The following is a 14,578-nucleotide window of genomic DNA, read 5'->3' as shown; positions in this document are numbered from 1 at the left end:
CCTGCAGCAAACTTTTGTCAATGATTAGATGAATCATTCTTAGCCATTTGCAGATTCAATATAAATGAAGATGTGAACTTATATTCAGCAAATTACACATATTGATGCTAGGTTTGTTTTTCTTAATCCTTTGGATTCTTTCAGACTATATTCAAAATTACTGAATTAAATCATGTCCCTGGTACAAAGCAAATTACAAAATTGCAATTATCTTCTGAAAGGCATGTAGGACAACTCCATGGTATATAAACCATCCAGCATTATATAATTTCTGCAACAAGATTTGTGAACCAGAGAATGAAAGTATTGTAGTAGCTAATAGGACTCAGCGGAAATTTAGACCTTATGAAGTAAATGAGATTTTCTTTAATAAGAGAACAAGTTTGACAGATAAAAGTAATGTGTAGATATACTATATTTTATAAATTTTCCATTAGGCATGATATCTTATTGCAGTTAAAAAAGATCTAAATTATGAAGTAGCAGTAAAACACGTTAAATAATATACCCATTAGCAAAAGGTAGTAATCAGAAAAAAACAACTGAAAAGACAGGAGTTCCCTATTTTAATATATTAATATTAATATTAATATTTTAATCATTGCCCTGGACATAAACACCAATTTCTTACATATCTGTACAAACTAACTTCATGAAAAGCATTCTTTGGCAAAAAGTGAACTAATGTAATGCTCCAACTTATAAGTAGGGGTAAAAAACCAGGATTTTTGATTTGCATCTTCGTGGTAAAATACTGCAGATGCTGTCACCAAAAAAAAAAAGAGAAATAAACTCTATCAGAGGAGGAGGAATGTGCCTTATGCTGAGCAACTGGAAGAATTTTTACTATTCAGAAACAGAGGGAGTGACTTGATTTTGGCCCTTCAAAGAGAGTAAAACACTAGCTATCTCTGGCTTTTAGCTACAGTGAAAAAAAAGGAAAGCTGAAACTAAGATTTGCATTAAACCAGAAAAACACAATTTCAAATAATAAAACCGACAAAACTGGACTTGCTCTCTCTTCAAATACTCCTGTAGAGATAAGATCATTTTCAAGTGGATATACTTTAGTCAAGCACAAGTTAGGCAATAGTCACTTACAAACTGGTTGAGAAAATACAGCCATGACAGAGAAATTTGTGAAGATGAAATGATATTCCACTCTAGTTTCATGCTTTTTGGATATGTGAAGAAAGATAAGAAGATAATTGTCTTGTGCAATTACTGAAAAATTCTTTAACTGAATATGTATAAAAAGCTGTTGTTCAGATACACATGATCAAAGGCACAACAGTTGTGGGAGTCTGGAAGCAGTGGTTCATTCAGTGTGAAGTGTTTCCACGGAATGATTGTACAGATGGAGTTCTCATGATCACTGCAGACAGTAAGTTAAAGTAAAGATAATTGCACAAAACCAAGTCTGGTAGCCCACTGTGCAGCCAGCTTCTTGCATTTTCTATTTCAACTCTTCTCTTTTGTCTTGACTTCATTATTTGTTTCTGATTTTTACACTTCTCTTGCTCTTATTGGTCTTTCTAGGAAGCACTGTTTAGAGCAGAGTGTGGGGCTTACCTGAACATGTCATACAAAACACTGACTGTATCAGATCTATTTTCCCTGTTTGCACCTTGTTAACTATCGGTTAAAGTTGCCATTCTTCCAAAAAGTGAAGTCTGATGTTGTGTGGCAACAGCTGCCAAAGTGAAGAACCTCTTCCCTCAGAAAGTCCCTGGATTTTCTAAGTCTGTTCAATATTAGAGATATGGTTTATAATGCATGCTAAACTGTCTGAATGTTCCCTGTAGAAGCACCTGGATTGGCACAGGCTCTGTCATGTACCCAGGTAAGCACAGATTGCTGCACAGACCCACAGCCAATGCTGTGACTTCGTACAGTACTGGCTTATGCTTTTGCAGGGAAGTCTAAGAGTGAGAGTGTGCCTTGTTCAGTTCTACCTAGGTGGCAGGAAATCTGTTGTGGATTTCATGCTCAATAGAAAAAAGACAGGAAATGGCACAAGATTTCTATGTATTGCAATAGTACTGCCAGCAGTCCTCCGTTTAATTAGGGCCATCCTCATTACATGGTGCTTGTTTAAAATGTAATCTGGCTCAAGTTAAGAAAATTCTCCATATTTACACAAAAACCAGTAATGTTACCAGGAAAATGTTTACAACGTGGACAGTGTGTGAGGGCTTGAAACAAACAAAATCACATTTAATTTAATATTTAGAAGCCAACAGCAGCTTGCTTCTAGGATTGATTTTGAAGACAGTTTCAGCTTCTTCCTAGGGCCCAGACACTGCTCAAAACTTACATTGAAACTTTGCTGTGAGGTTCTGCAAACTTAATTTAACTCATTCTTCCAAATACTACTTATTATCACTGCTGTGTTCCTCCTCTAGTCACATTTAAATTTTTCTGTTGCTTTCACGGTACGATGCCTGTCCTGGCCTAGCTGTTTTTTGCAGTGATCTCCCATTCATAAAACTCCTTATATCATCTTACTGTGCTTAGGGCATACCTTCTAAGTAAAAGATTAAGGCTCTAATTTGGCTCTACAGTGTTGTTACAATCCCTATTATTCTCATGCATTATAGCTCTGAGCTAGCAATTTTCTTAAATAAGAAGTAACTTGTGGTAAAATATTTTCAGTGAAAGTTTTGTCTGTCTATAGATTCATCCACTCTCCCCTTTCTGCAGCTCTTTGTTGACATAGATGATCCTGCCACTTCTCAACAACACTGAGCATTTATGTTGGTCATTACAGTGCACTGGCAATGTTCATGTTACACTTCTCTGGAATACATGCAGTATTTTCTTCCAAAGCACAATAGACAATTACTATGTTTTTCTCTCTAACTTTGTTTGCTGAATTAAAATAATGGAGTCTTGCCTAGATACTATATTCCAAATGGGTAAATATTAATTTACTTCTAATTCCTTCCTTGAACTTTTGAGTAAGAAAGATGTGCTGTGTGGTGAAATACCAACATGGTGACATACTTCAAGGACTATACTCTATTGCTTTTTGGCTCAGATGCCAGCTGCACTGAGTCCCCTTATTATGAGTATTAAGGACGCAGCTGCTCAAATCTTTCTTCTGTCACAGGGCTTGGCACTCAATAATTGTCTTTCTGTCTTTGCCCACCCATAAAGAAGAGGATTTTCCCTGATAGGTCTTACGTGACTTATATGGTCTTGAGATATTAGCTGTGATTTATGCTTCTGAATTTTGGTATGTCTGCAGTGGTTTTGTTCGTGTTCTTTCCTTTGGACTAAGAAAACAAAATCTCCAAATGAAAACCTGTATAATTTTTACTTTATTTTCTAATAAATTACTCCTTGAATTCTATCTCTTCAGTAAAGAGCATCAGCCTAACCTCCTTAAAATGTATCTTAGAAGTATGCATTATAATACTTTGAAGATGACACTCATTTATTTATTGTTCTCTGTCATACGCCACTATATCAAACAAGAGATAAGTAATCATACTGAATCATTAATGTGTATTATCTTTTATTTTTTGGCATCTAAACCAGTGGAGTTTTGATAACAGGAGCAGCTGTAGCTAACAATTGTATTTCTATGATGAACAGCAAACTGATAGCTGTCAAATAGTGAAATGAGAACACCTGCCTTAATGATTTTGAGGTACAAGACTGTCAGATGGAGTTGTAAGGGCTGTGGACTTTAGAGATGGGCATTATCTCTGAAGGTTGCTGATTAAGCAAACTTCCTACCTAAGTTGTAAAAGCACCAGCAGTGAATAACATCAGTGTTCCTCCAGAGCTAAAGAAATGAAAACAATATAATGAGTTTGGCAGGAAACTACCAATGGTACAAGCCTCTGTGCTTGTGTGTGTTATTTATAACTGTTAGATATAAATATTATTACATGCTATTATTACATGTTATATATATAAACATAGAATTCAAGAATATGGCAATAGAACGTGCAGCATAATACAATATTTCATGATATATCCATATCTGTTAGTGCTACAATTAACTGGAAGAATAATTTTGCCCTCTTCTCACTGTACTTTAGTTATGCAGAATCCTTGCCATGCTTGCAGTAACAGAATAGTCATGACCATTGTGTATTTTCCCTCTTTCCTAGAATAGACCTTTTCACCCTGTATAGAAGATGGTGATACAGTGTGTCAGCAGAAGAAACTGTAAGGGGCTGAGCTCTTCCCAGTAAAAATAGAGGGCTCTATAGAATGCAGGGTCAGTCTGTTATTTGATCAACTACCACACCCTGTTTAAAATTAACAGAAGAAAACAACATGAAATGAACTTTACAAATTATTAAGCTGCCATCAAATCAAAACTTACATTAAATATGAAAAATTTGTGGAAGAAATCTTCATTGTGAGTGTGGTGAGGCACTGGAACAGGTTTTCCAGAGAAGGTGTGGATGACCCATGTCTGGAAGTGTTGAAGGCCAAGCTGGACAGGGCATTAAGCAATCTGGTCTAGTTGGAGGTGTCTCTTCTCATTTCTTATGACAGGGAGGGTGGGAATTAGATGATCTTTAAGTTCCCTTCCAACTTGAACCATTTTGTTGTTCTGTGATTCTATTTACAGGTTTATTTATAGTACTGTTAGTTAAAGCTGAAATAAGTCAATTTTCTTGAACAATATCCATAAGTCAACTCCTATTAGGACATGCATTTTGAGGGGGAGTGGGTTAATGAAGGGTTTTATTCATTGTGGCATTATTCCTGCAAGAACCACTGAAAAATACAGCAATTATCTATGAAAATTATCTTTTGCTTTCTGTGCAAGTTACTGTGTTGAAAGGTGGGCACTGACCTTTTTGTGTTGTAACTGCTTGTGCCAGTATTGTCTCCTGCAATGGAAGCTTGAGTCAGATGCAGATTGCATCTCTCTACAAAGGTTAGTAAGATGGGACCAAACACCAGCTTGCTAACATTTCCCGGAAGTGTGTGCCCTGTTGAAAAAACTTGTTCTTTGTCTGCTTTTAGTCACTCTGATTTCTTTTACTTAGAAAGACTTTAACTACTAATGTTTCTTTCCTGTTGCAACACGCTTGTGTGAAGTAATTGGGCAACTGTATGGCTCTGGATAATTTTAAGAGGATCTCTACATATTACTGGCTTGAGTTTGAAAATGTTGGTAGTGACTGGAATTTATGCCTGCTGCTAATTGTCTTGTGTTCTATATAGGTTCAGTAGATGGTTAATTGGATCATACAAAATATCACTGTAAGGAACTTTGCAAGTGATCTACTCCATGCTCCTCTCTGAAGCAGAATCAGGCAAGGTAAACCATTCCTGGCAGCTCTTACATGCCTAAAACTCTGTAAGTTGTACAACTACCCTAATCAGTTTACTTCAGAGCTCTTAGTGTTAACAAGGTTTTTCCAAATACTTTGACTTAAATTTCCCTTACTTCAGTTTGATAATTTTATTCTTAGATTACCTGTGGTTAAAATTTTACTTATCAACCTACCAAAATGGCCAGCTCAATGTGCATCAAAAATCAATGCCAGTTTTGACTGGTCTCAACATATTTGAAGAAGTAATTTAATCTAATGTTTCCTCAGTAGTTTTGAGGTCCTACCTCAAAATCAGATGATGCTACAGGTACATGATGATATGGAAATGATCTCATATGATGGTCATAAGCATTGTGGTTTTTGAGAAGATCTCATTCTGTAGGATTATAGATTTCTTTCTAATATCTTATTTAAACCTATTCTCCTTCAACTTAATTCAACTTTTCACAATTCCCCCTTGTGAAATGTCCCTCTCCAGCCTTCTAGTAAGCCCACTTCAGGTACTGGAAGGCAGCAATGAGGTCTCCCTGGAGAGTCCTCTTCTCCAGGCAGAACAACCCCAGATCTCTCATCCTGTCTTAACAGTAGAGGTGTTTCATTTTTGTGATCAGTTTAGTGGCTATCCTCTGGATTTGTTTCACCAGAACCACATATTTCTTGTGTTTTGGACCCCAGAGCTGGACAGAGTACTCCAGGTGGTGTCTCATGAGAGCGGTGTAAATGGGGAGAATCACCTTCCTTGACCTGTGGTCAGGATTCTTGATAAAACTCAGGATGTGGTTGGCTTTCTGGGTTGCAAGCAGGCATTACTGTCCTGTCATGTTAAGCTTTTTGATCACAAACATGCCCAAAACTTTTTCTCCTGGGCTGGTCTTGATCCATTCTCTGCCCAGTCTGTACTTGTGCTTGGAATTGCCCTGACCCAGGTGAAGGACCTTGCACTTGGCCTTGCTGAACTCCATGAGGTTTGCGTGGTCCCATCTCTCAGGCCTGTCCAGGTCTCTGTGGATGGCACTCCTTCCCTCCCCTCTGTCAACCACCCCACACAGCTCAGTGTCATCAGCAAACTTGCTGAGGGTGTCCTCAATCCCTCTGTCCATGTCACTGACAGAGGAGCCAAAACGTGGCAGTCCCAATATGGACAACTGCTCTCCACAGCCCTTTGAGTGCAACCATCCCACAATTTTTTTTTCTGCTGAGCAGACCATCTGTCAAATCCATGTCTTGTTAGTTCAGAGACAAAAAAATTTGCTTCTAAAATGTTTTGTCTCCAACAGTGAGCACAGAATTATAGCTGGAGGGATTAGCAGAAGAATGGAGAAATTTTATGGTATTTCCTTAATGTACATTTCCAAAGTCCAGCACTAAGAAGCTCAAGTACTTCTTGTGCCAAAACCTTGTGTCTAGTATTAAACATCCTCAGTGGACAAGCTCGTATGACTGTCTGAATCTTACTGACGTCCTTCATAACAAAATAGATTAAAAGTTTGAGGAAAATCTAATACAAGCAAGTCTTAACACCAAGCATAATGCCTGTCATGTGAGTGCTGAGGACTGGTCTGCTTTTACATTCAGTCCTGTGTGTCACAGGCAGTTTTCAGCAACAGCTTGTTTACAAGATTCTACCTGAGGGTTTTAATTTGCTGTTTTTCATGTCAGTTTTCATCCTTAGTTGGTACACATAGGATGTATTGTTAGAAACCTCATGCTGTAATGCATTTCATCTGCAATGAGGAAAACTGTGTGTCAGGCCTCTGAAAAAAGTCCAAGGAAAGTGTTAAATGTTACAGAATGAGGGGGAAAGAAACAAAAGATTGCTGCAGGTCACTTAAACTTGGCCACTGCCACTTTCTGACTGTCAGTAGAATTGCCTTCACATTCTACATCTGTACATGTGATCAGATTCAAGTTTGTTGTGACTTTGATGTGGAGAATGGTTAAGACACTAGAGTACAGGGCCAATCAGAGCTTCTGTATTCCTCAATCTCAACACCCAGGCATTCATCTGCAACTTGATGGTGGCTTTCAGTGTGAATATAGGCTGAACCTTGCCGCAGGAGTTTGTAAAGCACTTTAACAATTCTGACACTGTGCCTTCCCACTGCATCTCCCAATTACCACAGAAATGTAATAATTATGGGTATCAGCAAGACTTTTCTCTCACACTGTATGGTTCACTTCATAGCATTTAAGAAGCAATCAGTTAAATAAATAAATGGATTAAATCTTATCCATCTCCGTCAGGCAAGGGATACAGTACTCATTTAACATGATAAACAGAGCCATATCTCTTCTTCCAACGCTGAAATCATACAGCTCAAGTTATATTTAAGTGAGCACAAACTGCATGCTATATCAGTAGCACTCAGTAAGTTGAATTTGCTGACCATAAGGAAGAGAAAGAGATTGATCCTTCTTTTACAAGACTGCTGATATCTCTATCCTATTTCGTCACTGAAGCAAGATTCAGTCAAAGACCACAACAGGTCATGTATTGGCTACCAATTAGTAAGAACAACGAAGACTGTAGTAGTAGTAGTAGTAGTAATAATAATGACAACAACTATAATAATAGTAATGATGTCATATCTTTTCCTCAAGAGAGCCATGGAAAAGGAAGGAAGGTGGAAAATATATTTTCATTTGCAATGTATCTTGTGTATAGTGGTTGTTAAAATTACCAAGTTATCCTCAATGCATACTTTTGAGCCTAATTTGTATGTTTACTAGTATGTGAAGTTTCAGGGGAGAAAAGGGTTATCAAAACACCATGGTGTCACAGGCTCTCTATGTCATGTTCTACATAGAACCAAAAATGAGAGTCTTCTGTTCGTGATATTAATGACAATGTACTGCAGACATCAGCGGTGTAAGTTCCCTCAGTGAACTATTTAGGAGTCTTGCTGTTACATGTAAAAAAAGGAAGAAATCATAGGAAATGACCATAACTGGACAGGAAATAAACTGCACATAGCAGTGAAAGAGTGATGCACATTTTTGAAAACACGGGCAAGTCAAACTTCGAGTATTTCTAATAAAGGAAAGTATAAAAATTTTCTGGGCATCATGTAAACAATGGAGCAGATACTAACTTTTCATTCCATTCACTGAATGACCCAGCAATGTGCACTCACAGCCCACAAAGCCAATGGAATGCTGGGCTGCATCCAAAGGAATGAGGCCAGCAGGTCAAGGGAGGGGATTCTGCTCCTCTGCTCTGCTCTGCTGCTACCCCACCTGGAGCACTGTGTCCAGCCCTGGTGTCCCCAGCATAAGAGTGACATGAACTGCTGGAGCAAGTCCAGAGGAGGCCACAAAGCTGACAACGGGACTGGAGCAGCTCCCGTAAAAAGATGGGCTGAGCAAGTTGGGGCCGTTCAGCCTGGAGATGAGAAGGTTGTGTGGAGACCTCATAGCAACCTGCCAGTATCTGAAGGGGGACTACAGGGAAGCTGGAGAGGGACTCTTTGACATGAACTACAGTGATAGGGCAAGGAACAATGGGTACAAACTGAAAGAGGGGAAATTTAGGTTAGACGTATGGAAAAAATTCTTTACTATGAATGTGGTGGATGGAACACATTGCCCAGAGAGATTGTGGATTGCCCCAGTGGTGGAAGTGTTCAAGGCCAGGCTGGATAAAGCTTTGGGCAGCCTGGTCTAGTGTCCCTGCCCATAGCAGGGGTGGTTGGGACTAGATGATCTTTACAGTCCATTCCAACCCTTAACATTCTATGATTCTATTCTGCTTTAACAAAATAGCATACAGTGGCATCACTAAAAGTCCTGCTGAGGAATTTCAGGAGTGGAAATTCTCTTCATTTGTACTGCAGTAACTCAGAAATCACTACTCCCTTATCAGTTACTTGAGGTTTAGTCATGATTTGTTTATTTTGTCTTTTGCAGGAGCATATTTTTATAAACTGCTGTAGAGGACAAAGGAGATAGAACTTTTTTTTTCTGGGATTAATAAGTGAAAATACATCAATCAGGTATGAGATGCACTGTGCTTCACTAGAAAATCCTAAACTTATTCCAAGAAAGCTCCATATAGCTAAATATGAGATTCAAAAAGTTTTGGAGGTATAACTATAAATCATAATTTACAGGTTGAAAATTAATTAATTTTTCCTATTCTATATTTTGCTAACAATGCCATGGAAACAACTTTTCTTTGCATTGTTACTTGAGGTTGCACTGAAATTGTTTCAGTCCAGGATCTTTTTCTGAAAAATACTGTTGGTATTGACACATTGACTAGCTGGAGCAGAAAGTGTTTGTTACGTGTTATACTTTTCTTTCTCCAATTTAATGGGAAATCAGGAAGATTAATTCAGTCCCACAGTCTAACTTAATGGAGTAAATAATGATACTTGGTACTTCAAAAGAAGGGTTGTTTTCACACATTAGTTTCAAGACGACTCCTTGTTACTGTTTGCGTGAATAGACACAACCAGTTTCAGGAGGGGCATGAACTACGAAGTTGTGCTCCTACTTCTAAAGCTTGCCAACTGATAGTGAATGTCATAACCTGAAATGTCTTGAATGAACTCTTACACAAAATGTAACTATTTTTCCATATCTGAAGTTTACTTTAATAAAACATGCTCTTCTTCCTAAACCCCTTCAGTCTTTCATCAAACATGCTTCCTCTGAATTCATTGCTTTATTCCACTGTATAAAACTAGATGGATTCAGATACAGGAAGAATCTGAAGCATTTGGTTGTTATTAGTGTGGAGACAGTGGCCTCACACATACAAAATATTAAAAATACTTAGAAATGTTCAAATGATATTTGTTTGGGGAGTATACAGCATGAAATCACAGCCCATAGTACAACAGATCTTTTTCTTTTTTATTTTTATTGTGCAGTACAATTTCAGGTTAATAAAACAAAGACAATACTTTTATTCTCTAATCCCCACATTTTATTATTTTTATTTAAATATAACATACTATACATTGTTGCTCAGTGATTTTGGTATCCCTTTTATTTTCTAAACCCCTCCCCCTGTTTTCCTTTTACTCAGGAGACTCTTTTGCTCAGGGTGACAGAAAACAGAGCTTATGGTTGAGGATCTGGGATACTCTAATATCTGCAGTTTGCTCCCACTACAGTGGGTGTTACAGTATACCAAACACACAGGAATCATTGATTCCTTCAAGGGTTTTTTATTTTGGTGAGTTTTCAGAAACCACTACTCATGTCACAAATGGCTCCTGGCTCACTTTGGGAAAGTGATATTTCCTGATCTTGTCATTTGAGCAGCATGGTGTTTTGAGTACTATGATAATATTTATGCATAATTCTCCCCTGACCAAGTCATCTAGGTAATTCTGTAAGAAGAGAATTTCATTTGTACCCTAAATGTTCTTTAAGTGGTCATTCAATACTGCATTCATCCAAACTCATACTGAAGGTTCAGTATGGGTGGTCCATTATGTCTTGTCAGTTTTAATTACTGATTACAAATTTAAACAGAAACTCGCTTTTATCATGGTAGTTAAGTTTTGCTGTGAGCTGCAATTACATTTAGAATCTGAAATTCTTTTTACCCTTTCTAGAAAAATGTCATTTGTGAAGAAGAAAACTGGAGATAAAGTACCATGAAATACATCAGCTATCAACTAAAAATATCTTGTCTCTCAATGAATTCCTAGTTTTTAAACAGCTGACTTTATGTAAGGACAGGAAATATAATCTGACCATTCTGTATTTTATGGGAAAGCTTTTTTTTTTTGCTTTTTTTTTAAAAAACAGCTAATATTTAAATAACAGATTAAGATTGAAGTGCTGGTTAAACATTGACTTAAATAAGTTATAGAAGATTCCAACAACACCAGCCTTTATAGAGGTTAAACATTCTCAAAAAGACACATTAAGCAAGGCTCTCCTTTGTACCAAAATACAGTCTCCAAACAATAAAAATAAAACCAACTTTTTCACAACAAGAAATATTGAAGATAAACTGCAGCATCAATATAATCTTATAGTTATCAGTTAAAGTATTTAGAACAAAATAATATTACACTACTTTTGTTTCTTACTAAAGACACTGCAAAGGCTTATTTATTTAGTGGAATACAATGTGAAGACAGTGGTACAAATTGTTTGATGTATTGTTTCCTATTTATCTGCTCTAACAAAATGAATCTCAATATGGTTACACTGGTGAGCTATCCAGAGCTCTCTAAAATTACTGAGTAAAGCAAAATATAAAACAAACCTTATGTACCTTTAATTGAACAGACTTCATATTATGCTTAACTTTATTATACTGCAGTTGCTCAAGTTAAGCCATGGGACGAGTAACACTTCATAAAAATGTGCTGGATATTATGTATTTTGAGCCTTCAGTTACTGTGATGGTTATGAAAGGCATGCTAAAGCTGAAAACCAGCACAGCTTTTCAGTTGGCTCTCATATATAATATACACGTGAGTAATAATCTCTGAAAAACGCACGAGCCTGATTTTGGATCTCCTGTCTTGCAGCCCTTAGATATTGCTCCCATTATATGCCTGTGATTCTACAAGTTGGGTACCAATGGCAAATGGGTTGAATGAGAGTATTAATTGAATAAGGAGTGCAGGACTGTGTTGCCTTCTTGCTTACCTTTCAGAGGCCAAATGTTACACTTAGGAATTACACACTAGAGTTTTATTTTACCACTTCCAATCTCAGTGATTTTAACAGGGCTGTCCACATCAGGGCTCCAGCCCAACATGTGCTGCAGAATATCACACTGATAGCAGTCTGTTAGATCCTAGCTCCAAACTGAAATCAAAGTCAGATGAATATACACAGATGCATTGGCACCCAAGTACAGATGTGGCCCCTTCTCTCAATTTCAAAATAGCAGAAAGACCCTTTGAACAAAGTATTCTTGAAGTTTGTTCTTGAGTGCTGATAAGTACAAATATTTCTCCGATATAAAGATACCCAATACCATAAATCCAAGCACTGCTTGTTTGGTCTTTTGCTTAAGTGCAAGACAGTTCAGGAAAAAAAATGGATTATACACTCTAAATTCTGCCTTTAAAGCCTTGTCTAATACCTATTCTCTGAGTACTTCTGAGGTTTTGACATTTTAATCTATCAACCTCTGTGTGAAGTACTAAGAAAAAGGGAAAATAAGAAAGAAGCAAATGAGGAAACATTTCAAATAAAAAAGATATTTAACATCCTATTAAATAAATAACTTAGAGAGAAATAAAAAGAAATGAATTTAGGACATACAAGCAAACCATACTATTCATTTTGTTAGAACAGTTACACACTACTTTGCATATCCTATCCATTTGTCCACAAGGCTTCTCCAGAAATGTCATTATTTGTGCATATGACCCAAGTGCTTCCAGTAAATGCTTGTGTGTCTAACTGTTCATTGAATCATCAGGCTTGAATGAGCAATTAAGGACTTTGATATGAGTTAGTATTCCATAAATAGCATTCCCCATGAAGATCACGCAACAGATTGTCTTATGTCCATCAAGGTCTGCTGCAGTGACTTAAAAAAAAAAAAAAATTCACACTGGCAATAAATTCCATCCCCTTTGATCCAGCTTGCATTTTGATTATAAGATACAACAACGAACTAAATAAAGGTATTTCATGTGCCAGCAATAAGTACAAAACCTTCAAAGGCTTCCCCTGCTCTCATCTCAAACATGCAGATGTCTGTGCTACTTCTCTGAGTCTACCTTTTAAGAGAATTACCAAATATTCTTGACATAACAGCCTTTGGTTCAACTGCATCAAAAAAATAGTTCGTTCATCTATGACATGACTACCATAGGAAGAAAGTGAGCTGAAGTGTTTTTCCTTCTTGTTTTCTGTCCTCTCTTTGTGGTTCCCCTCCCATTCAGGGCCACAAACATTTGCCTTCCATTGTGCTTCCAATTTAAGGATGCGTATGTGTTATATCCATTTTCTTCTATTCTTTCCTTCAATTTGCAATCGCTATTAAACTCCTTCTGTTAAAAGAAGAAAAAAACCCCACAAATTGAGAACAAACATAATATTTCAGCATACTGAAGGCAAATACTTTTTAAAAATGTTTCAAAAGTTGTAGTGTTCTCTATATGACACTCTTAGGATTCTACAGTATATTTAAATGAAAGTTTCACCGTGTCCACAGCATATAAAGCAACATCAGTTAAACTGCAATAACAAAAGATATAATTAATTATTCAATGCATAGATATAGCAGTGTGGAATATGGCAACAATACTAAATCAAATTCTCGGTCATAAACCCAAAAGTATGAGGAAGCAATCTTGGAATCATTAATCACATTTCAGTTCTAACAAATATAACTCTTAAATATCTTGAATGAGATGAGATTATTGATACCATATGTTAAACAAATATGTGTGGAATAGGTCTATTTCTTATTTAAAGTAAGACTCTTTAGACCACATGGGACATGAAAAAGGGCATTTTTTGGATAGGTGCAAATCACTGTTATACTGCTATCACAATTGATGTTAGGCGTATTCACTCAGCTGACCTGAAGAGAGGCTTAGCCTAAAAAGGAATCATATATGACCTTGTATCTTACTGACTAAACAACGTTGGAAGTAATTTTGTGTACAGTACCAGGGATTAAGGTTTTCTATTTTTAAAGGAGAACCAGTCATCAGGCTGTTAGAAGGAATAAAAAATACAAGCCTGTGGAAGCATGTAGGGGAGACTACTTTTTTCTATACTGTTAAATGTACTTTTACACAGATACACTTTTCTATACTGAAGCGAAGAATACTTCTTTTCATAAACAAGTCATTCCTACATATAAACCCATCCCATTTTAACAAACTACTCATTCAATTTAGAAGGCTTTTAAAAGTGCAGTGTTTAAAACGTAACTAAATTAAAATGCTCTTTGATTTTATGATTGGTAGTTATTTGAACAATGGTCAGTAAGGAAAACATTATTAAGGCAAGACTCTTTACAAAACCACTATTGACATTGCCTCAAAAAGCTATATATAGATAATTTACCAGTTATTTTCTGTAATATGTCACCTCTGGCGTCAGGATATTAAAAAGGCAGGTGCTTATCAATCACAGTTTTACACACCACAGTAACTTCTCGTATCTGCCAATTTGTTAAAGTAGATTAAAGAAGTTTATTTTGTTAAAGAAACCTAATAGTGAGTCTTCTTTCCCTCATTTTAACTGAAATCAGTCAAATGGAAAGGTATTTGATTAACATAGAAGTGGCTTTACTTGTTTTCCCAGATGCGGAATTGTTCTCAAATCCA

The 14,578-nt window shown here is 36.7% G+C and overlaps 1 protein-coding gene across 1 annotated transcript in view; it reads right to left on the bottom strand.

Moving 5' to 3' along the window:
* Nucleotides 1-10,324: 10,324 nt before the first annotated feature.
* The window catches only part of FGF10 (fibroblast growth factor 10), a 61,831-nt gene continuing 57,577 nt past the window's right edge, over nucleotides 10,325-14,578 (bottom strand). The window contains exon 4 of the mRNA XM_082301433.1: nucleotides 10,325-13,288. Coding sequence (XP_082157559.1) covers nucleotides 13,091-13,288 — 198 coding nt within the window. The 3' untranslated portion in view covers nucleotides 10,325-13,090. The remainder of the gene's footprint in view (nucleotides 13,289-14,578) is intronic.

The sequence above is a fragment of the Coloeus monedula genome, assembly GCF_965178545.1.
Source record: "Coloeus monedula genome assembly, chromosome: Z".
In the NCBI taxonomy this organism is placed as follows: domain Eukaryota; kingdom Metazoa; phylum Chordata; class Aves; order Passeriformes; family Corvidae; genus Coloeus; species Coloeus monedula.
This window is presented reverse-complemented; position numbering and strand designations above follow the sequence as displayed.